This window comes from Eptatretus burgeri, chromosome 5, assembly GCF_056783735.1.
Source record: "Eptatretus burgeri isolate ZD-2024b chromosome 5, Ebu_testis_v1, whole genome shotgun sequence".
NCBI classification, from domain to species: domain Eukaryota; kingdom Metazoa; phylum Chordata; class Myxini; order Myxiniformes; family Myxinidae; genus Eptatretus; species Eptatretus burgeri.
In genome coordinates this window covers 77,852,607-77,878,602 of record NC_140965.1, presented here as the reverse complement: position 1 = coordinate 77,878,602, position 25,996 = coordinate 77,852,607, and the positions used below count along the sequence as shown (strand labels likewise).

Here is a 25,996-nt window from a genome sequence, read left to right as displayed (position 1 = left end):
TTCTGGAGAAGAAGATTTTTAAAATTTATTCATTTTCAATCCAAGATGGCTGCCGAACCTTGTGACCGATGATATCATAAATTTAAATTCTGCTTTCCATCGTCGACCCGAACAAGTTGGTAAAGTTTCGTGTAAATCGGATAAGGTCTATTTTTCTATCCAAGATGGCCGCCAAACCATGTGACTTCTGAGGTAAAATTTTTTTACCATGTATGCAGAGTTGAGGGAGGAAGGCACTTGCAAATTTTCGCTTCGATGGCTTTTGAAATTCCAGAGAAAACATTATTTAATATTTTTCTTTAATCCAACATGGCGGCCAAACCATGTGACCTATCACTTTGAAATTAACAAACTTGCATCGCATACATGTCACGAATATAGTTCTGAAATCTCGCCTTCATTGGACCAGCGCTTCTGGAGAAGAAGATGTTTGAAGGTTTTAGGGTTTTTTCAAGATGGCCGCCAAACCATGTGACGTATCAACAACAAATTAACAAACTTGAAAGAGGACCTCAGGGGGAATGTACCTGTAAAGTTTCGCCTTAATCTGTTCAGCCCTTCTGGAGAAGAAGATTTTTTTTTTAAAAACACTAAAAAACAAGATGGCGGCCGAATTACATCATCGATGACGTCAAAAATAACATTTTTGACGATGAATTTTGGTGTAGATGACGCTCAGAATTTTTCAGATTTTTCCTATATGGCGTTCTACTTGACGAATTTTCACCGGTATATCGCTTCACCTATGACGTCACGAAAAATCACACGTGTTCCCCATAGGGAGCTTAGTAAAATGTATCAAACGAAAAATTTTTCCATTGCACGGTTTCCGAGATACAGATGTCCAAAGTTTATCGCATTTTTCAAGATGGCGACCGTACCACGTGACCAATGACGTCATAATTATAACGTGATTGTGCTATCAAAAAAGATACACACTATGGTGAAAATTTCCTGTCGATCGGACTTTGTGTTCCAGAGAAAATGATTTTTAAAGCGAAAAAGGGTGCAAAATGCCGGCGGAAAAATAATAATAATAACTAGAACTAGAACTGCCACTTTATAACTGCTGGCAGTGATGACCGGGTACCCAGTCCGTCCGCCATTGACACAACTGATACAACATGAGACTTAAATCATAGTCGCAAAGTTTCGCATTTATCGGATAAGCGGTGCCAGAGAAAACATTATTTAATGGTGATACAACCACAGGCCTGCTTCGAAACGGCGCGGAACAGACGAGTTACGAACCGGGCAGCACAAAGCGTTCAATTTCCTTATTACTGGCGAACAGATTCAAATAATTAAATAATTCTGGCTGCCAAACCGCATGACCGATCAGGTTGAAATTTTAAACGTTTGTTTCGCATGTCGGCTAAATTACAAATGTGAAGTTTCGTATATATAGAAGCAGTGGTTCCAGAGTAAACATTAATTAATATTTATCCTTCAATCCAAGATGGCGGCCAAACCATGTGACTTATGACGTCATAATTTTCAACACATGTGCAAACACGAATGTAGACGATAAGCGCAAATTTTCGCTTCGCTAGGTTAAGCAGTTCCAGAGAAAACATTATTTAATATTTTTCTTAAAACCAACATGGCTGCCAAACCCTGGGCCCGATCGCGTTGAAATTTCAAACCCTCATTCCGCATGAGCGTTCCACCATAAACTTGATGTTTCACATTTATTGATGCAGTAGTTCCAGAGTAAACATTAATTAATATTTTTCCTTCAATCCACGATGGCTGCCAAACGTTGCGTCGTACCTCAAAAGGGGTGAGAACTTTTATTCGTCATGGAGAGGCGGTCATAGTGGTGGAGTTTCGCCTGGATCTGTTCAGTCCTTTCAGAGAAAAATACGTTTAAAGATATTATTTTTTAATCCAAGATGGCTGACGAACCATGTGACCTATGACATTACAAATTTAAATTCTGCTTCCAACTGGGTATTGGAACACGTTTCTGAAGTTTCGTGTTAATCGGTAAAGGTGCGTTTTTCTATCCAAGATGGCCGCCAAACCATGTGACGTGTGACATCATAATTTTTACCATGCATGCACAGACAAAGGTAGATGATAATTACAAATTTTCGATTCGTTTGGTTAAGCGGTTCCAGAGAAAACATTATTTAATATTTTTCTTAAATCCAAGATGGCGGCCAAACCATGCGACTTATCAATTTTAAATTAACAAACTTATATCGCCTTCCTGTCCTGAATATAGTTCTGAAATCTCCCCTTCATTGGGCCAACGCTTCTGGAGAAGAAGATGTTTGAAGGTTTCGGGTTTTTTCAAGATGGCCGCCAAACCATGTGACCGATCAAGAACAAATTAACAAACTTGAGAAAGGACCTCATGGGGAATATATGTGTGAAGTTTCGTCTTAATCTGTCTTGCCCTTCTGGAGAAGAAGATTTTTAAAATTTATTCATTTTCAATCCAAGATGGCTGCCGAACCTTGTGACCAATGATATCATAAATTTAAATTCTGCTTTCCATCGTCGACCCGAACAAGTGTGTGAAGTTTCTTGAAAATCGGATAAGGTCTATTTTTCTATCCAACATGGCCGCCAAACCATGTGACTTCTGAGGTAAAAATTTTTACCATGTATGCAGACTTGAGGGAGGAAGGCAATTGCAAATTTTCGCTTCGATGGCTTATGAAATACCAGAGAAAACATTATTTAATATTTTTCTTAAATCCAACATGGCGGCCAAACCATGTGACGTATCACTTCAAAATTAACAAACTTGCATCGCATACATGTCACGAATATAGTTGTGAAATCTCGCCTTCATGGGACCAGCGCTTCTGGAGAAGAAGATGTTTGAAGGTTTTAGTGTTTTTTCAAGATGGCCGCCAAACCATGTGACGTATCAACAACAAATTAACAAACTTGAAAGAGAACATCAGGGGGAATGTACGTGTAAAGGTTTCGCCTTAATCTGTCCAGCCCTTCTGGAGAAGAAGATTTTTTTTTAATAAACACTAAAAAACAAGATGGCGGCCGAATTACGTCATCGATGACGTCAAGAAAAACATTTTCGTCAGTGATTTTAGGCGTAGATGATGCTCAGAATTTTTCAGATTTTTCCTATACGGCGTTCTACTTGACGAATTTTCACCGGTATATCGCTTCACCTATGACGTCATGAAAAATCACACGTGTTCCCCATAGGGAGCTTAGTAAAATGTATCAAGAGAAAAATTTTTCCATTGCACGGTTTCCGAGATACAGATGTCCAAAGTTTATCGTTTTTTTCAAGATGGCGCCCGCACCACATGACCAATGACGTCATAATTATAACGTGATTGTGCTATCAAAAAGATACATACTGTGGTGAAAATTTTGTGTCGATCGGACTTAGTATCCCAGAGAAAATGATTTTTAAAGCGAAAAAGGGTGCAAAATGCCGGCGGAAAAAGAAAAATAATAATAAACAGAAGAAAAACAATAGGGTACCCTGTACTGACAGGGTACCCTAACTAGAACTGCCACTTTATAACTGCTGGCAGTGATGACCGGGTACCCAGTCCGTCCGCCTTTGATACAACATGGGACTTTCTGCAGATGACAGTCGCAAAGTTTGGCATTGAAAGGATAAGCGGTGCCAGAGAAAACATTATTTAATAGTGATACAAACACAGGCCTGCTTCGAGACGGCACGGAACAGATGAGTTACGAACCGGGCAGCACAAAGCATTCAATTTCGTTATTACTGGCTTCCAGATTCAAATAATTAAATAATTCTGGCTCCCAAACCGCGTGACCGATCAGGTTGAAATTTTAAACTTTTATTTCGCATGTCACCTGAATTATAAATCTGAAGTTTCGCATATATAGAGGCAGCGGTTCCAGAGTAAACATTAATTAATATTTATCCTTCAATCCAAGATGGCGGCCAAACCATGTGACTTGTGATGTCATAATTTGCACCACGTGTGCAAACACGATGGTGGATGATAACTGCAAATTTTCGCTTCTCCAGGTTAAGCAGTTCCAGAGAAAACATTATTTAATATTTTTCTTAAAACCAACATGGCTGCCAAACCCTGGGCCCGATCGCGTTGAAATTTCAAACCCTCATTCCGCATGAGCGTTCCACCATAAACTTGATGTTTCACATTTATTGATGCAGTAGTTCCAGAGTAAACATTAATTAATATTTTTCCTTCAATCCAATATGGCTGCCAAACGTTGCATCGTACCTCAAAAGGGGTGCGAACTTTTTATTCGTCATGGAGAGGCGGTCATAGTGGTGGAGTTTCGCCTGGATCTGTTCAGCCGTTTCAGAGAAAAAGACGTTTGAAGATATTGTTTTTCAATCCAAGATGGCTGACGAACCATGTGACCTATGACATCAGAAATGTATATTCTGCTTCCAACTGGGTATTGGAACACGTACGTGAAGTTTCGTGTTAATCGGTTTCAATCCAAGATGGCCGCCAAACCATGTGACGTGTGACATCATAATTTTTAGCAAGCGTGCATACTGCCTGCTAGATGATAATTACAAATTTTCGATTCGTTTGGTTAAGCGGTTCCAGAGAAAACATTATTTAATATTTTTCTGAAATCCAAGATGGCGGCCAAACCATGTGACTTATCAATTCGAAATTAACAAACTTATATCGCCTTCCTGTCCCGAATATAGTTCTGAAATCTCCCCTTCATTGGGCCAACGCTTCTGGAGAAGAAGATGTTTGAAGGTTTTCGGGTTTTTTCAAGATGGCCGCCAAACCATGTGACCGATCAAAAACAAATTAACAAACTTGAGAAAGGACCTCATGGGGAATATATCTGTGAAGTTTCGTCTTCATCTGTCTTGCCCTTCTGGAGAAGAAGATTTTTAAAATTTATTCATTTTCAATCCAAGATGGCTGCCGAACCTTGTGACCGAGGATATCATGAATTTAAATTCTGCTTTCCATCGTCGACCCGAACAAGTGTGTGAAGTTTCGTGTAAATCGGATAAAGTCGATTTTTCTATCCAAGATGGCCGCCAAACCATGTGACTTCTGAGGTAAAATTTTTTACCATGTATGCAGACTTGAGCGAGGAAGGCACTTGCAAATTTTCGCTTCGATGGCTTATGAAATACCAGAGAAAACTTTATTTAATATTTTTCTTAAATCCAACATGGCGGCCAAACCATGTGACCTATCACTTTGAAATTAACAAACTTGCATCGCATACATGTCACGAATATAGTTCTGAAATCTCGCCTTCATTGGACCAGCGCTTCTGGAGAAGAAGATGTTTGAAGGTTTTAGGGTTTTTCAAGATGGCCGCCAAACCATGTGACGTATCAACAACAAATTAACAAACTTGAAAGAGGACCTCAGGGGAATGTGCGTGTAAAGTTTCGCCTTAATCTGCATAGCCGTTCTGGAGAAGAAGATTTAAAAAAAAAACACTAAAAAACAAGATGGCGGCCGAATTACGTCATCGATGACGTCAAAAAAAACATTTTCGTCAGTGATTTTTGGCGTAGATGATGCTCAGAATTTTTCAGATTTTTCCCATATGGCGTTCTACTTGACGAATTTTCACCGGTATATCGCTTCACCTATGACGTCACGAAAAATCACACGTGTTCCCCATAGGGAGCTTAGTAAAATGTATCAAACGAAAATTTTTTCCATTGCACGGTTTCCGAGATACAGATGTCCAAAGTTTATCGCTTTTTTCAAGATGGCGACCGTACCACGTGACCAATGACGTCATAATTATAACGTGATTGTGCTATCAAAAAAGATACATACTATGGTGAAAATTTCCTGTCGATCGGACTTAGTGTTCCAGAGAAAATGATTTTTAAAGCGAAAAAGGGTGCAAAATGCCGGCGGAAGAATAATAATAATAATGCGTAATAATAAACAGAAGAAAAACAATAGGGTACCCTGTACTCACAGGGTACCCTAATAATGCGTAATAATAAACAGAAGAAAAACAATAGGGTACCCTGTACTCACAGGGTACCCTAACTAGAACTGCCACTTTATAACTGCTGGCAGTGATGACCGGGTACCCAGTCCGTCCGCCTTTGATACAACATGGGACTTTCTGCAGATGACAGTCGCAAAGTTTCGCATTCATGGGGAAAGTGGTTCCAGAAAAAACATTATTGAAGAGTGATGCAAACAGAGGCCTGCTTCGATATGGCGTGGGACTGAAGACCTACGAACGGGGCAGCACAAAGCGTTCAATTTCCTTATTACTGGCGAACAGATTCAAATAATTAAATAATTCTGGCTGCCAAACCATGTGACCGATCAGGTTGAAATTTTAAGCTTTTGTTTCGCATGTCACCTGAATTATAAATGTGAAGTTTCGCATATATAGAGGCAGCGGTTCCAGAGTAAACATTAATTAATATTTATCCTTCAATCCAAGATGGCGGCCAAACCATGTGACTTGTGATGTCATAATTTGCACCACGTTTGCAAACACGATGGTGGATGATAACTGCAAATTTTCGCTTCTCCAGGTTAAGCAGTTCCAGAGAAAACATTATTTAATATTTTTCTTAAAACCAACATGGCTGCCAAACCCTGTGCCCGATCCCGTTGAAATTTCAAACCCTCATTCCGCATGAGCGTTCCACCATAAACTTGATGTTTCACATTTATTGATGCAGTAATTCCAGAGTAAACATTAATTAATATTTTTCCTTCAATCCAATATGGCTGCCAAACGTTGCGTCGTACCTCAAAAGGGGGTGAGAACTTTTTATTCGTCATGGAGAGGCGGTCATAGTGGTGGAGTTTCGCATGGATCTGTTCAGCCGTTTCAGAGAAAAAGATGTTTGAAGATATTGTTTTTCAATCCAAGATGGCTGACGAACCATGTGACCTATGACATCAGAAATTTATATTCTGCTTCCAACTGGGTATTGGAACACGTACGTGAAGTTTCGTGTTAATCGGTAAAGGTGCGTTTTTCAATCCAAGATGGCCGCCAAACCATGTGACGTGTGACATCATAATTTTTACCAAGCGTGCATACTGCCTGCTAGATGATAATTACAAATTTTCGATTCGTTTGGTTAAGCGGTTCCAGAGAAAACATTATTTAATATTTTTCTTAAATCCAAGATGGCGGCCAAACCATGTGACTTATAAATTCGAAATTAACAAACTTATATCGCCTTCCTGTCCCGAATATAGTTCTGAAATCTCCCCTTCATTGGGCCAACGCTTCTGGAGAAGAAGATGTTTGAAGGTTTTAGGGTTTTTTCAAGATGGCCGCCAAACCATGTGACCGATAAAGAACAAATTAACAAACTTGAGAAAGGACCTCATGGGGAATATATGTGTGAAGTTTCGTCTTCATCTCTCTTGCCCTTCTGGAGAAGAAGATTTTTAAAATTTATTCATTTTCAATCCAAGATGGCTGCCGAACCTTGTGACCTATGATATCATAAATTTAAATTCTGCTTTCCATCGTCGACCCGAACAAGTGTGTGAAGTTTCGTGTAAATCGGATAAAGTCTATTTTTCTATCCAAGATGGCCGCCAAACCATGTGACTTCTGAGGTAAAAAATTTTTTACCATGTATGCAGACTTGAGCGAGGAAGGCACTTGCAAATTTTCGCTTTGATGGCTTATGAAATACCAGAGAAAACATTATTTAATATTTTTCTTAAATCCAACATGGCGGCCAAACCATGTGACCTATCACTTTGAAATTAACAAACTTGCATCGCATATATCTCACGAATATAGTTCTGAAATCTCGCCTTCATTGGACCAGCGCTTCTGGAGAAGAAGATGTTTGAAGGTTTTAAGGTTTTTTCAAGATGGCCGCCAAACCATGTGACGTATCAACAACAAATTAACAAACTTGAAAGAGGACCTCAGAGGGAATGTGCCTGTAAAGTTTCGCCTCAATCTGCACAGCCGTTCTGGAGAAGAAGATTTTTTAAAAAAAACACTAAAAAACAAGATGGCGGCCGAATTACGTCACCGATGACGTCAAAATATTTTTTTTCTACGATGAATTTTTGTGTAGATGACGCTCAAGAAATTTCAAATTTTTGCTATGTGGCGTTCTACTTGACGAATTTTTACTGGGATACCTCTTCACCGATGACGTCACGAAAAATCACACGTATTCCCGAGAGGGAGCTTGTTAAAATGTATCAAGCGAAATTTTTTTACCCTAAAAGGTTTCCGAGATACAGAGGTCCAAAGTTGATCTGTTTTTTCAAGATGGCGACCGTACCACGTGACCTATGACGTCATAATTATCAATTATGTATGCTATCAAAAATCATACATATTTGGTGAAAATTTTGTGTCGATTGGTCTTACCATTTCTGAGAAAATGGCATTTAAAGCGAAAAAAATTGGAAATTTTGCAAATTTACGGCGGAAGAAAAATAATAATAACTAGAACTGCCACTTTATAACTGCTGGCAGTGATGACCGGGTACCCAGTCCGTCCGCCATTGACACAACTGATACAACATGAGACTTAAATCATAGTCGCAAAGTTTCGCATTTATCGGATAAGCGGTGCCAGAGAAAACATTATTTAATGGTGATACAACCACAGGCCTGCTTCGAGACGGCGCGGAACAGACGAGTTACGAACCGGGCAGCACAAAGCGTTCAATTTCCTTATTACTGGCTTCCAGATTCAAATAATTAAATAATTCTGGCTCCCAAACCGCGTGACCGATCAGGTTGAAATTTTAAACTTTTATTTCGCATGTCACCTGAATTATAAATCTGAAGTTTCGCATATATAGAGGCAGCGGTTCCAGAGTAAACATTAATTAATATTTATCCTTCAATCCAAGATGGCGGCCAAACCATGTGACTTGTGATGTCATAATTTGCACCACGTGTGCAAACACGATGGTGGATGATAACTGCAAATTTTCGCTTCTCCAGGTTAAGCAGTTCCAGAGAAAACATTATTTAATATTTTTCTTAAAACCAACATGGCTGCCAAACCCTGGGTCCGATCCCGTTGAAATTTCAAACGCTCATTCCGCATGAGCGTTCCACCATAAACTTGATGTTTCACATTTATTGATGCAGTATTTCCAGAGTAAACATTAATTAATATTTTTTCCTTCAATCCAATATGGCTGCCAAACGTTGCGTCGTACCTCAAAAGGGGGTGAGAACTTTTTATTCGTCATGGAGAGGCGGTCATAGTGGTGGAGTTTCACCTGGATCTGTTCAGTAGTTTCAGAGAAAAAGACGTTTTAAGATATTATTTTTCAATCCAAGATGGCTGACGAACCATGTGACCTATGACATCACAAATTTAAATTCTGCTTCCAACTTGGTATTGGAACACGTTTCTGAAGTTTCGTGTTAATCGGTAAAGGTGCGTTTTTCTATCCAAGATGGCCGCCAAACCATGTGACGTGTGACGTCATAATTTTTACCTTGCGTGCATAGATGATGATAGATGATAATTGCAAATTTTCGATTCGTTACGTTAAGCGGTTCCAGAGAAAACATTATTTAATATTTTTCTTAAATCCAACATGGCGGCCAAACCGTGTGACTTATCAATTCGAAATTAACAAACTTATATCGCCTAGCTGTCCCGAATATAGTTCTGAAATCTCCCTTCCATTGGGCCAACGCTTCTGGAGAAGAAGATGTTTGAAGGTTTTCGGGTTTTTTCAAGATGGCCGCCAAACCATGTGACCGATCAAGAACAAATTAACAAACTTGAGAAAGGACCTCATGGGGAATATATGTGTGAAGTTTCGTCTTAATCTGTCTTGCCCTTCTGGAGAAGAAGATTTTTAAAATTTATTCATTTTCAATCCAAGATGGCTGCCGAACCTTGTGACCAATGATATCATAAATTTAAATTCTGCTTTCCATCGTCGACCCGAACAAGTGTGTGAAGTTTCTTGAAAATCGGATAAGGTCTATTTTTCTATCCAAGATGGCCGCCAAACCATGTGACTTCTGAGGTAAAAATTTTTACCATGTATGCAGACTTGAGGGAGGAAGGCAATTGCAAATTTTCGCTTCGATGGCTTATGAAATACCAGAGAAAACATTATTTAATATTTTTCTTAAATCCAACATGGCGGCCAAACCATGTGACCTATCACTTCGAAATTAACAAACTTGCATCGCATACATGTCACGAATATAGTTGTGAAATCTCGCCTTCATGGGACCAGCGCTTCTGGAGAAGAAGATGTTTGAAGGTTTTAGTGTTTTTTCAAGATGGCCGCCAAACCATGTGACGTATCAACAACAAATTAACAAACTTGAAAGAGAACATCAGGGGGAATGTACGTGTAAAGTTTCGCCTTAATCTGTCCAGCCCTTCTGGAGAAGAAGATTTTTTTTTAATAAACACTAAAAAACAAGATGGCGGCCGAATTACGTCATCGATGACGTCAAGAAAAACATTTTCGTCAGTGATTTTAGGCGTAGATGATGCTCAGAATTTTTCAGATTTTTCCTATACGGCGTTCTACTTGACGAATTTTCACCGGTATATCGCTTCACCTATGACGTCATGAAAAATCACACGTGTTCCCCATAGGGAGCTTAGTAAAATGTATCAAGAGAAAAATTTTTCCATTGCACGGTTTCCGAGATACAGATGTCCAAAGTTTATCGTTTTTTTCAAGATGGCGCCCGCACCACATGACCAATGACGTCAGAATTATAACGTGATTGTGCTATCAAAAAAGATACATACTGTGGTGAAAATTTTGTGTCGATCGGACTTAGTATCCCAGAGAAAATGATTTTTAAAGCGAAAAAGGGTGCAAAATGCCGGCGGAAAAAGAAAAATAATAATAAACAGAAGAAAAACAATAGGGTACCCTGTACTGACAGGGTACCCTAACTAGAACTGCCACTTTATAACTGCTGGCAGTGATGACCGGGTACCCAGACGTGTCGGCCTTTGATACAACATGGGACTTTCTGCAGATGACAGTCGCAAAGTTTTGCATTGAAAGGATAAGCGGTGCCAGAGAAAACATTATTTAATAGTGATACAAACACAGGCCTGCTTCGAGACGGCACGGAACAGATGAGTTACGAACCGGGCAGCACAAAGCATTCAATTTCGTTATTACTGGCTTCCAGATTCAAATAATTAAATAATTCTGGCTCCCAAACCGCGTGACCGATCAGGTTGAAATTTTAAACTTTTATTTCGCATGTCACCTGAATTATAAATCTGAAGTTTCGCATATATAGAGGCAGCGGTTCCAGAGTAAACATTAATTAATATTTATCCTTCAATCCAAGATGGCGGCCAAACCATGTGACTTGTGATGTCATAATTTGCACCACGTGTGCAAACACGATGGTGGATGATAACTGCAAATTTTCGCTTCTCCAGGTTAAGCAGTTCCAGAGAAAACATTATTTAATATTTTTCTTAAAACCAACATGGCTGCCAAACCCTGGGCCTGATCGCGTTGAAATTTCAAACCCTCATTCCGCATGAGCGTTCCACCATAAACTTGATGTTTCACATTTATTGATGCAGTAGTTCCAGAGTAAACATTAATTAATATTTTTCCTTCAATCCAATATGGCTGCCAAACGTTGCATCGTACCTCAAAAGGGGGTGGGAACTTTTTATTCGTCATGGAGAGGCGGTCATAGTGGTGGAGTTTCGCCTGGATCTGTTCAGCCGTTTCAGAGAAAAAGACGTTTGAAGATATTGTTTTTCAATCCAAGATGGCTGACGAACCATGTGACCTATGACATCAGAAATGTATATTCTGCTTCCAACTGGGTATTGGAACACGTACGTGAAGTTTCGTGTTAATCGGTAAAGGTGCGTTTTTCAATCCAAGATGGCCGCCAAACCATGTGACGTGTGACATCATAATTTTTACCAAGCGTGCATACTGCCTGCTAGATGATAATTACAAATTTTCGATTCGTTTGGTTAAGCGGTTCCAGAGAAAACATTATTTAATATTTTTCTGAAATCCAAGATGGCGGCCAAACCATGTGACTTATCAATTCGAAATTAACAAACTTATATCGCCTTCCTGTCCCGAATATAGTTCTGAAATCTCCCCTTCATTGGGCCAACGCTTCTGGAGAAGAAGATGTTTGAAGGTTTTCGGGATTTTACAAGATGGCCGCCAAACCATGTGACCGATCAAAAACAAATTAACAAACTTGAGAAAGGACCTCATGGGGAATATATCTGTGAAGTTTCGTCTTCATCTGTCTTGCCCTTCTGGAGAAGAAGATTTTTAAAATTTATTCATTTTCAATCCAAGATGGCTGCCGAACCTTGTGACCGAGGATATCATGAATTTAAATTCTGCTTTCCATCGTCGACCCGAACAAGTGTGTGAAGTTTTGTGTAAATCGGATAAAGTCTATTTTTCTATCCAAGATGGCCGCCAAACCATGTGACTTCTGAGGTAAAAATTTTTACCATGTATGCAGACTTGAGCGAGGAAGGCACTTGCAAATTTTCGCTTCGATGGCTTATGAAATACCAGAGAAAACTTTATTTAATATTTTTCTTAAATCCAACATGGCGGCCAAACCATGTGACCTATCACTTTGAAATTAACAAACTTGCATCGCATACATGTCACGAATATAGTTCTGAAATCTCGCCTTCATTGGACCAGCGCTTCTGGAGAAGAAGATGTTTGAAGGTTTTAGGGTTTTTTCAAGATGGCCGCCAAACCATGTGACGTATCAACAACAAATTAACAAACTTGAAAGAGGACCTCAGGGGGAATGTGCGTGTAAAGTTTCGCCTTAATCTGCATAGCCGTTCTGGAGAAGAAGATTTTAAAAAAAAACACTAAAAAACAAGATGGCGGCCGAATTACGTCATCGATGACGTCAAAAAAAACATTTTCGTCAGTGATTTTTGGCGTAGATGATGCTCAGAATTTTTCAGATTTTTCCCATATGGCGTTCTACTTGACGAATTTTCACCGGTATGTCGCTTCACCTATGACGTCACGAAAAATCACACGTGTTCCCCATAGGGAGCTTAGTAAAATGTATCAAACGAAAATTTTTTCCATTGCACGGTTTCCGAGATACAGATGTCCAAAGTTTATCGCTTTTTTCAAGATGGCGACCGTACCACGTGACCAATGACGTCATAATTATAACGTGATTGTGCTATCAAAAAAGATACATACTATGGTGAAAATTTCCTGTCGATCGGACTTAGTGTTCCAGAGAAAATGATTTTTAAAGCGAAAAAGGGTGCAAAATGCCGGCGGAAGAATAATAATAATAATGCGTAATAATAAACAGAAGAAAAACAATAGGGTACCCTGTACTCACAGGGTACCCTAACTAGAACTGCCACTTTATAACTGCTGGCAGTGATGACCGGGTACCCAGACGTGTCGGCCTTTGATACAACATGGGACTTTCTGCAGATGACAGTCGCAAAGTTTTGCATTGAAAGGATAAGCGGTGCCAGAGAAAACATTATTTAATAGTGATACAAACACAGGCCTGCTTCGAGACGGCACGGAACAGATGAGTTACGAACCGGGCAGCACAAAGCATTCAATTTCGTTATTACTGGCTTCCAGATTCAAATAATTAAATAATTCTGGCTCCCAAACCGCGTGACCGATCAGGTTGAAATTTTAAACTTTTATTTCGCATGTCACCTGAATTATAAATCTGAAGTTTCGCATATATAGAGGCAGCGGTTCCAGAGTAAACATTAATTAATATTTATCCTTCAATCCAAGATGGCGGCCAAACCATGTGACTTGTGATGTCATAATTTGCACCACGTGTGCAAACACGATGGTGGATGATAACTGCAAATTTTCGCTTCTCCAGGTTAAGCAGTTCCAGAGAAAACATTATTTAATATTTTTCTTAAAACCAACATGGCTGCCAAACCCTGGGCCTGATCGCGTTGAAATTTCAAACCCTCATTCCGCATGAGCGTTCCACCATAAACTTGATGTTTCACATTTATTGATGCAGTAGTTCCAGAGTAAACATTAATTAATATTTTTCCTTCAATCCAATATGGCTGCCAAACGTTGCATCGTACCTCAAAAGGGGGTGGGAACTTTTTATTCGTCATGGAGAGGCGGTCATAGTGGTGGAGTTTCGCCTGGATCTGTTCAGCCGTTTCAGAGAAAAAGACGTTTGAAGATATTGTTTTTCAATCCAAGATGGCTGACGAACCATGTGACCTATGACATCAGAAATGTATATTCTGCTTCCAACTGGGTATTGGAACACGTACGTGAAGTTTCGTGTTAATCGGTAAAGGTGCGTTTTTCAATCCAAGATGGCCGCCAAACCATGTGACGTGTGACATCATAATTTTTACCAAGCGTGCATACTGCCTGCTAGATGATAATTACAAATTTTCGATTCGTTTGGTTAAGCGGTTCCAGAGAAAACATTATTTAATATTTTTCTGAAATCCAAGATGGCGGCCAAACCATGTGACTTATCAATTCGAAATTAACAAACTTATATCGCCTTCCTGTCCCGAATATAGTTCTGAAATCTCCCCTTCATTGGGCCAACGCTTCTGGAGAAGAAGATGTTTGAAGGTTTTCGGGTTTTTTCAAGATGGCCGCCAAACCATGTGACCGATCAAAAACAAATTAACAAACTTGAGAAAAGACCTCATGGGGAATATATCTGTGAAGTTTCGTCTTCATCTGTCTTGCCCTTCTGGAGAAGAAGATTTTTAAAATTTATTCATTTTCAATCCAAGATGGCTGCCGAACCTTGTGACCGAGGATATCATGAATTTAAATTCTGCTTTCCATCGTCGACCCGAACAAGTGTGTGAAGTTTTGTGTAAATCGGATAAAGTCTATTTTTCTATCCAAGATGGCCGCCAAACCATGTGACTTCTGAGGTAAAAATTTTTACCATGTATGCAGACTTGAGCGAGGAAGGCACTTGCAAATTTTCGCTTCGATGGCTTATGAAATACCAGAGAAAACTTTATTTAATATTTTTCTTAAATCCAACATGGCGGCCAAACCATGTGACCTATCACTTTGAAATTAACAAACTTGCATCGCATACATGTCACGAATATAGTTCTGAAATCTCGCCTTCATTGGACCAGCGCTTCTGGAGAAGAAGATGTTTGAAGGTTTTAGGGTTTTTTCAAGATGGCCGCCAAACCATGTGACGTATCAACAACAAATTAACAAACTTGAAAGAGGACCTCAGGGGGAATGTGCGTGTAAAGTTTCGCCTTAATCTGCATAGCCGTTCTGGAGAAGAAGATTTAAAAAAAACACTAAAAAACAAGATGGCGGCCGAATTACGTCATCGATGACGTCAAAAAAAACATTTTCGTCAGTGATTTTTGGCGTAGATGATGCTCAGAATTTTTCAGATTTTTCCCATATGGCGTTCTACTTGACGAATTTTCACCGGTATATCGCTTCACCTATGACGTCACGAAAAATCACACGTGTTCCCCATAGGGAGCTTAGTAAAATGTATCAAACGAAAATTTTTTCCATTGCACGGTTTCCGAGATACAGATGTCCAAAGTTTATCGCTTTTTTCAAGATGGCGACCGTACCACGTGACCAATGACGTCATAATTATAACGTGATTGTGCTATCAAAAAAGATACATACTATGGTGAAAATTTCCTGTCGATCGGACTTAGTGTTCCAGAGAAAATGATTTTTAAAGCGAAAAAGGGTGCAAAATGCCGGCGGAAGAATAATAATAATAATGCGTAACTAGAACTGCCACTTTATAACTGCTGGCAGTGATGACCGGGTACCCAGTCCGTCCGCCTTTGATACAACATGGGACTTTGTGCAGATGACAGTCGCAAAGTTTCGCATTCATCGGGAAAGTGATTCCAGAAAAAAACATTATTGAAGAGTGATACAAACAGAGGCCTGCTTCGATATGGCATGGGACTGAAGAGCTACGAACCGGGCAGCACAAAGTGTTCAATTTCCTTATTACTGGCGAACAGATTCAAATAATTAAATAATTCTGGCTGCCAAACCGCGTGACCGATCAGGTTGAAATTTTAAACTTTTGTTTCGCATGTCGGCTGAATTACAAATGTGGAGTTTCATATATATAGAAGCAGCGGTTCCAGAGTAAACATTAATTAATATTTATCCTTCAATCCAAGATGGCGGCCAAACCATGTGACTTGTTATGTCATAATTTTCACCACATGTGCAAACACGATCGGAGACGATAAGTGCAAATTTTCGCTTCGCTAGGTTAAGCAGTTCCAGAGAAAACATTATTTAATATTTTTCTTAAAACCAACATGGCTGCCAAACCCTGGGGCCGATCCCGTTGAAATTTCAAACCCTCATTCCGCATGACTGTTCCAGCATAAAGGTGATGTTTCACATTGATTGATGCAGTTGTTCCAGAGTAAACATTAATTAATATTTTTCCTTCAATCCACTATGGCTGCCAAACGTTGCGTCATACCTCAAAAGGGGGTGAGAACTTTTTATTCGTCATGGAGAGGCGGTCATAGTGGTGGAGTTTCGCCTGGATCTGTTCAGTCGTGTCAGAGAAAAAGACGTTTTAAGATATTATTTTTCAATCCAAGATGGCTGACGAACCATGTGACCTATGACATCACAAGTTTATATTCTGCTTCCAACTGGGTATTGGAACACGGTTGTGAAGTTTCGTGTTAATCGGTAAAGGTGCGTTTTTCTATCCAAGATGGCCGCCAAACCATGTGACGTGTGACATCATAATTTTTAACTCTCGTGCAGACACGATGGTAGATGATAATTGCAAACTTTCGATTCGTTAGGTTAAGCGGTTCCAGAGAAAACATTATTTAATATTTTTCTTAAATCCAAGATGGCGGCCAAACCGTGTGACTTATCAATTCGAAATTAACAAACTTATATCGCCTACGTGTCCCGAATATACTTCTGAAATCTGCCCTTCATCCGACCAGCGCTTCTGGAGAAGAAGATGTTTGAAGGTTTTAGGGTTTTTTCAAGATGGCCGCCAAACCATGTGACGTATCAACAACAAATTAACAAACTTGAGAAAGGACCTCATGGGGAATATATGTGTTAAGTTTCGTCTTGATCTGTCTTGCCCTTCTGGAGAAGAAGATTTTTAAAATTTATTCATTTTCAATCCAAGATGGCTGCCGAACCTTGTGACCTATGATATCATAAATTTAAATTCTGCTTTCCATCGTCGACCCGAACAGGTGTGTGAAGTTTCGTGTAAATCGGATAAAGTCTATTTTTCTATCCAAGATGGCCGCCAAACCATGTGACTTCTGAGGTAAAAATTTTTTACCATGTATGCAGACTTGAACGTGGAAGGCACTTGCAAATTTTCGCTTCGATGGCTTATGAAATACCAGAGAAAACATTATTTAATATTTTTCTTAAATCCAACGTGGCGGCCAAACCATGTGACCTATCACTTTGAAATTAACAAACTTGCATCGCATACATGTCACGAATATAATGCTGAAATCTCGCCTTCATTGGACCAGCGCTTCTGGAGAAGAAGATGTTTGAAGGTTTTAGGGTTTTTTCAAGATGGCCGCCAAACCATGTGACGTATCAATAACAAATTAACAAACTTGAAAGAGGACTTCAGGGGGAATGTGCGTGTAAAGTTTCGCCTCAATCTGCATAGCCGTTCTGGAGAAGAAGATTTTTTTTTAAAAAACACTAAAAAACAAGATGGCGGCCGAATTACGTCATCGATGACGTCAAGAAAAACATTTTCGTCAGTGATTTTTGGCGTAGATGATGCTCAGAATTTTTCAGATTTTTCCCATATGGCGTTCTACTTGACGAATTTTCACCGGTATATCGCTTCACCTATGACATCATGAAAAATCACACGTGTTCCCCATCGGGAGCTTAGTAAAATGTATCGAGCGAAAAATTTTTCCATTGCACGGTTTCTGAGATACAGAGGTCCAAAGTTTATCGTTTTTTTCAAGATGGCGCCCGCACCACGTGACCAATGACGTCATAATTATAACGTGATTGTGCTATCAAAAAAGATACATACTGTGGTGAAAATTTTGTCTCGATCGGACTTAGTCTCCCAGAGAAAATGGTTTTTAAAGCGAAAAAGGGTGCAAAATGCCGGCGGAAAAAGAAAAATAATAATAAACAGAAGAAAAACAATAGGGTACCCTGTACTCACAGGGTACCCTAATAATAAACAGAAGAAAAACAATAGGGTACCCTGTACTCACAGGGTACCCTAACTAGAACTGCCACTTTATAACTGCTGGCAGTGATGACCGGGTACCCAGTCCGTCCGCCTTTGATACAACATGGGACTTTCTGCAGATGACAGTCGCAAAGTTTGGCATTGAAAGGATAAGCGGTGCCAGAGAAAACATTATTTAATAGTGATACAAACACAGGCCTGCTTCGAGACGGCACGGAACAGATGAGTTACGAACCGGGCAGCACAAAGCATTCAATTTCGTTATTACTGGCTTCCAGATTCAAATAATTAAATAATTCTGGCTCCCAAACCGCGTGACCGATCAGGTTGAAATTTTAAACTTTTATTTCGCATGTCACCTGAATTATAAATCTGAAGTTTCGCATATATAGAGGCAGCGGTTCCAGAGTAAACATTAATTAATATTTATCCTTCAATCCAAGATGGCGGCCAAACCATGTGACTTGTGATGTCATAATTTGCACCACGTGTGCAAACACGATGGTGGATGATAACTGCAAATTTTCGCTTCTCCAGGTTAAGCAGTTCCAGAGAAAACATTATTTAATATTTTTCTTAAAACCAACATGGCTGCCAAACCCTGGGCCCGATCGCGTTGAAATTTCAAACCCTCATTCCGCATGAGCGTTCCACCATAAACTTGATGTTTCACATTTATTGATGCAGTAGTTCCAGAGTAAACATTAATTAATATTTTTCCTTCAATCCAATATGGCTGCCAAACGTTGCATCGTACCTCAAAAGGGGGTGGGAACTTTTTATTCGTCATGGAGAGGCGGTCATAGTGGTGGAGTTTCGCCTGGATCTGTTCAGCCGTTTCAGAGAAAAAGACGTTTGAAGATATTGTTTTTCAATCCAAGATGGCTGACGAACCATGTGACCTATGACATCAGAAATGTATATTCTGCTTCCAACTGGGTATTGGAACACGTACGTGAAGTTTCGTGTTAATCGGTAAAGGTGCGTTTTTCAATCCAAGATGGCCGCCAAACCATGTGACGTGTGACATCATAATTTTTACCAAGCGTGCATACTGCCTGCTAGATGATAATTACAAATTTTCGATTCGTTTGGTTAAGCGGTTCCAGAGAAAACATTATTTAATATTTTTCTGAAATCCAAGATGGCGGCCAAACCATGTGACTTATCAATTCGAAATTAACAAACTTATATCGCCTTCCTGTCCCGAATATAGTTCTGAAATCTCCCCTTCATTGGGCCAACGCTTCTGGAGAAGAAGATGTTTGAAGGTTTTCGGGTTTTTTCAAGATGGCCGCCAAACCATGTGACCGATCAAAAACAAATTAACAAACTTGAGAAAGGACCTCATGGGGAATATATCTGTGAAGTTTCGTCTTCATCTGTCTTGCCCTTCTGGAGAAGAAGATTTTTAAAATTTATTCATTTTCAATCCAAGATGGCTGCCGAACCTTGTGACCGAGGATATCATGAATTTAAATTCTGCTTTCCATCGTCGACCCGAACAAGTGTGTGAAGTTTCGTGTAAATCGGATAAAGTCGATTTTTCTATCCAAGATGGCCGCCAAACCATGTGACTTCTGAGGTAAAATTTTTTACCATGTATGCAGACTTGAGCGAGGAAGGCACTTGCAAATTTTCGCTTCGATGGCTTATGAAATACCAGAGAAAACTTTATTTAATATTTTTCTTAAATCCAACATGGCGGCCAAACCATGTGACCTATCACTTTGAAATTAACAAACTTGCATCGCATACATGTCACGAATATAGTTCTGAAATCTCGCCTTCATTGGACCAGCGCTTCTGGAGAAGAAGATGTTTGAAGGTTTTAGGGTTTTTTCAAGATGGCCGCCAAACCATGTGACGTATCAACAACAAATTAACAAACTTGAAAGAGGACCTCAGGGGGAATGTGCGTGTAAAGTTTCGCCTTAATCTGCATAGCCGTTCTGGAGAAGAAGATTTTTAAAAAAAACACTAAAAAACAAGATGGCGGCCGAATTACGTCATCGATGACGTCAAAAAAACATTTTCGTCAGTGATTTTTGGCGTAGATGATGCTCAGAATTTTTCAGATTTTTCCCATATGGCGTTCTACTTGACGAATTTTCACCGGTATATCGCTTCACCTATGACGTCACGAAAAATCACACGTGTTCCCCATAGGGAGCTTAGTAAAATGTATCAAACGAAAATTTTTTCCATTGCACGGTTTCCGAGATACAGATGTCCAAAGTTTATCGCTTTTTTCAAGATGGCGACCGTACCACGTGACCAATGACGTCATAATTATAACGTGATTGTGCTATCAAAAAAGATACATACTATGGTGAAAATTTCCTGTCGATCGGACTTAGTGTTCCAGAGAAAATGATTTTTAAAGCGAAAAAGGGTGCAAAATGCCGGCGGAAGAATAATAATAATAATGCGTAATAATAAACAGAAGAAAAACAATAGGGTACCCTGTACTCACAGGGTACCCTAATAATAAACAGAAGACTAGAACTGCCACTTTATAACTGCTGGCAGTGATGACCGGGTACCCAGTCCGTCCGCCTTTGACACAACTGATACAACATGAGACTTAAATCATAGCCGCAAAGTTTCGCATTTATCGGATAAGCGGTGCCAGAGAAAACATTATTTAATGGTGATACAAACAGAGGCCTGCTTCGAGACGGCACGGAACAGACGAGTTACGAACCGGTCAGCACAAAGCGGTCAATTTTCTTATTACTGGCGAACAGATTCAAATAATTAAATAATTCTGGCTGCCAAACCGTGTGACCGATCAGGTTGAAATTTTAAACTTTTGTTTCACATGTCGCCTAAATTATAAATCTGAAGTTTCGCATATATAGAAGCAGCGGTTCCAGAGTAAACATTAATTAATATTTATCCTTCAATCCAAGATGGCGGCCAAACCATGTGACTTGTGATGTCATAATTTTCACCACATGTGCAAACACGATTGGGGACGATAAGTGCAAATTTTCGCATCGCTTGGTTAAGCAGTTCCAGAGAAAACATTATTTAATATTTTTCTTAAAACCAACATGGCTGCCAAACCCTGGGCCCGATCCCGTTGAAATTTCAAACGCTCATTCCGCATGACTGTTCCACCATAAAGGTGATGTTTCACATTGATTGATGCAGTTGTTCCAGAGTAAACATTAATTAATATTTTTCCTTCAATCCACTATGGCTGCCAAACGTTGCGTCGTACCTCAAAAGGGGGTGAGAACTTTTTATTCGTCATGGAGAGGCGGTCATAGTGGTGGAGTTTCGCCTGGATCTGTTCAGTCATTTCAGAGAAAAAGACGTTTTAAGATATTATTTTTCAATCCAAGATGGCTGACGAACCATGTGACCTATGACATCACAAGTTTATATTCTGCTTCCAACTGGGTATTGGAACACGTGTGTGACGTTTCGTGTTAATCGGTAAAGGTGCGTTTTTCTATCCAAGATGGCCGCCAAACCATGTGACGTGTGACATCATAATTTTTACCACTCGTGCACACACGATGGTAGATGATAATTGCAAACTTTCGATTCGTTAGGTTAAGCGGTTCCAGAGAAAACATTATTTAATATTTTTCTTAAATCCAAGATGGAGGCCAAACCGTGTGACTTATCAATTCGAAATTAACAAACTTATATCGCCTACGTGTCCCGAATATACTTCTGAAATCTGCCCTTCATCCGACCAGCGCTTCTGGAGAAGACGATGTTTGAAGGTTTTAGGGTTTTTTCAAGATGGCCGCCAAACCATGTGACCGATCAAGAAGAAATTAACAAACTTGAGAAAGGACCTCATGGGGAATATATGTGTGAAGTTTCGTCTTCATCTGTCTTGCCCTTCTGGAGAAGAAGATTTTTAAAATTTATTCATTTTCAATCCAAGATGGCTGCCGAACCTTGTGACCTATGATATCATAAATTTAAATTCTGCTTTCCATCGTCGACCCGAACAAGTGTGTGAAGTTTTGTGTAAATCGGATAAAGTCTATTTTTCTATCCAAGATGGCCGCCAAACCATGTGACTTCTGAGGTAAAATTTTTTTTACCATGTATGCAGACTTGAGCGAGGAAGGCACTTGCAAATTTTCACTTTGATGGCTTATGAAATACCAGAGAAAACATTATTTAATATTTTTCTTAAATCCAACATGGCGGCCAAACCATGTGACCTATCACTTTGAAATTAACAAACTTGCATCGCATACATGTCACGAATATAGTTCTGAAATCTCGCCTTCATTGGACCAGCGCTTCTGGAGAAGAAGATGTTTGAAGGTTTTAAGGTTTTTTCAAGATGGCCGCCAAACCATGTGACGTATCAACAACAAATTAACAAACTTGAAAGAGGACCTCAGGGGGAATGTGCCTGTAAAGTTTCGCCTCAATCTGCACAGCCGTTCTGGAGAAGAAGATTTTTTTTTAAAAAAACACTAAAAAACAAGATGGCGGCCGAATTACGTTACCGATGACGTCAAAATACTTTTTTTCTACGATGAATTTTTGTGTAGATGATGCTCAAGAAATTTCAAATTTTTGCCATGTGGCGTTCTACTTGACGAATTTTTACTGGGATACCTCTTCACTGATGACGTCACGAAAAATCACACGTATTCCCGAGAGGGAGCTTGTTCAAATGTATCAAGCGAAATTTTTTTACCCTAGAAGGTTTCCGAGATACAGAGGTCCAAAGTTTATCTGTTTTTTCAAGATGGCGCCCGTATCACGTGACCTATGACGTCACAATTACCAATTATGTATGCTATCAAAAAAGATACATATTTGGTGAAAATTTTGTGTAGATTGGTCTTACCATTTCTGAGAAAATGGCATTTAAAGCGAAAAAAATTGGAAATTTTGCAAATTTACGGCGGAAGAAAAATAATAATAAACAGATGAAAAACAATAGGTTATCCAGTCCATTTGACTGGATACCCTAAAAAACAATAGGTTATCCAGTCCATTTGACTGGATACCCTAATAATAAACAGAAGAAAAACAATAGGTTATCCAGTCCATTTGACTGGATACCCTAATAATGCGTAATAATAAACAGAAGAAAAACAATAGGGTACCCTGTACTCACAGGGTACCCTAATAATAATAATAATAATACTAACGAATTCAATAGGGCTTCAGCCATGCTTGAAGCCCTAATAATAAAATACACCAGAGTGGGTTTGATGGTCAGCTCGGATACAAAACTTGATACAACCGAGTGTTAATAAACTATAGTGACTACGGAAAGTGAAAATAGAATTCAAATTGAATTTAAAATAAACGCGTGAGGCCGCTCAAACGAAATAAACGAAGCAAAAATCTCCATATTCCAGGAATCATTCCCAACATCATAATACAATTTTCAAACCCGCGTTTATGGCCATGAAATAAATACTCTAAGTGTGTGCATTTAATGGCTGTATCCAGGATAGAGCTGGACCCCAACTAAAAAGGACCCTCGGGCCACTGAGGGGGGGGGGGTGGGAGAGGGAATGTGCTCACCATGGCATTTCAGCTCCGTCGTGGCTGGAAACTTTCTTTACAAACGCTTTTACACCTTTAACCATCTCAGAGAGGTTGTAATCTACAGGTTGAGCCTTGCAAGGAACTTCACTCTCAGCTTGGGCCTCACTGGTTCCTGCAGCCTCTTGGAGCAATCTATCAAGTCCCTCTGGGCTGATGTTTAGCCAACTCTCATCTGCCAAACAAAGGAAAGAAGAAAGAAAAAAAAAAAGTAATGTCAAGATGGCAATCGTTTGCAAAAGAAACGTTATTAACAACATCGTGTTAACCAAAGCTATCTGCTATCATTCTGATTCAGGACATTCTTTTTTTTTTTTTTTGTATACCTTGGTCGAGGCTCGTATGAGAGCTAACACACAACTCACAGCAAGGAGGCATGAGACAAGAGGGGCGGGAGTGGAAGGGACAAAACAGTGGGGAACAGACACATTAGGTGAACTGTGGAAGGGAGAGGGATGGGGATGGGACGGGGAACATGGCGAAGAGAAGATGGACATTTCAGGGACTTTCAGGAAGGAAAGCAGGAGAAATGAAGGAAGAGGGCTTGGGTGGATTATCGGGGGTAGAAAAGATCGAGGATTTGGATGGGGGAAGATAAGAGGTGGTGGTGAACAGCTGTTTTGAAAGCCTGGAGGGAAGAATGGGAAAGAATAGAGTGAGGAAGTTTATTCCAAAGGCGGGATAAAAGAGGAATGAAAGAGTGAAGATGAGCAGTGATTCGTGATTTTGGTAGTTTTACCAGAAGGGGGTTGTTGGCGGACCTTGAGCGCCCTGGGGAAATGTGGTGGGGACAAATCGCAGAGAGAGCAGGGGGGCAAGGCTGGAGAGGAGTCGGTAGAAGACAGAAAGACCACCGACCAACCTGCGGTGATTGAGTGAGAGGCCCAAAGACTCAGCTTCATTGCGGGAGATGCCGATGATCTTAAATGCCCTGGTTTCGACAGCGTGAAGCCGAGAAAGGTGGGAGGCAGGAGCACCAGCCCAGAGGGGAGAGCAGTACTCCATCAGGCTACGGACAAAAGCTTTGTAAGTGGTCAGGAGCTCAAGAGGGCCGAGGAAGGACTTAGCACGACGGAGGATTCCCAGTCGGCGACTGGCTTTTGAGGCGAGGTTGGAAATGTGACTTTCCCAGGAAAGGTCATGGCAGATAGTGAGACCTAGAAGCTTGAAAGAAAAGACTTCTTCCAGAGGATTGTTGAGAAAGTGGATGGGGGGTTTTGTAAACGGTCCTTTCGAAGAGACATAGTGAGAGTGTGAGATTTGTCTGGATTGAAAGACATGTTCCACGTGTTGGACCAGTTTGTGATTTTATCCAGATCTGCAGTGAGTGAAGAAGCTGCTGCTTGCCGGTCTGAGGGATGACAGATGGTACGGCAGAGGGTGGAGTCGTCGGCAAAGAGAAATAGAGGATTTTCCAGAGAGTCCGAGAGATCATTGATGAAAACCAGAAAAAGAACAGGGCCCAGAACGCTACCTTGAGGAACTCCAGCCTGCACAGGAAGAGGGGATGAAAGAACTCCATTTAGGGCCACACGTTGACTGCGACAGGAGAGGAAGTCTGCGAGCCATGAGTGGAGATGGCCTTGAATACCATGGGAAGAGAGTTTGGTGAGAAGGGCAGGGTGCCAGACTGTCAAAAGCACGTGATATGTCCAGGGATATGGCTCGGATTTCCTGTCTGGCATTGAGGACCTCCATCCATTGATGGGAGAGCAGAAGCAGCATATCCAGGGTAGAGTGACCTGGTCTGAAACCAAATTGATGATTGGAAATCAAGCCATTGGAGAAGAGGAAGGATTTCATATCTGAGGCGATGATGGATTCCATCACCTTGCTGATGATTGGGAGAAGGCTGATTGGTCTGTAGTTATAGGGATCTGTTTTTGCAACTTTTTTATGCAGGGCAGTGATGTTAGCAGATTTCCAAGCAGATGGCAGATGACCTTGGGCAAATGAGAGGGTGAATAGAACAGAGAGAGGGTGAGCAAGAGCAGAAGAGCAGGCTTTGAGGACACGTGGGCTGATGCCGTCTGGACCGGTTGCAGAATCTGACTCGAGGTTTGAAAGCAAGCTCTCCACCTTGTCAGGAGAAAAGGATACAGAGTCCAGGGACAGTTGGGTGCGACTGGGTAAAGTGGGTAGAGATAGTGATGGGTTTAGGACACAAGATTTAGCTGCAAACACCGAGTTTAGACATTCAGCTTTATCACGTGTGGAATCAGCAGTGCGGCCATTTGAGGTAAGGGAGGGGATGGAGGGGGAACATACA

The 25,996-nt window shown here is 40.3% G+C and overlaps 1 protein-coding gene across 3 annotated transcripts in view; it reads right to left on the bottom strand.

The window, feature by feature from the left end:
* Positions 1–25,996, bottom strand: part of ECD (ecdysoneless cell cycle regulator) — a 464,207-nt gene that overhangs the window by 25,202 nt on the left and 413,009 nt on the right. For all 3 annotated transcript variants that reach the window (XM_085882528.1, XM_085882526.1, XM_085882527.1), the window contains exon 10: positions 23,707–23,902. In XM_085882528.1, the coding sequence (XP_085738654.1) occupies positions 23,707–23,902 (196 nt within the window). The remainder of the gene's footprint in view (positions 1–23,706; positions 23,903–25,996) is intronic.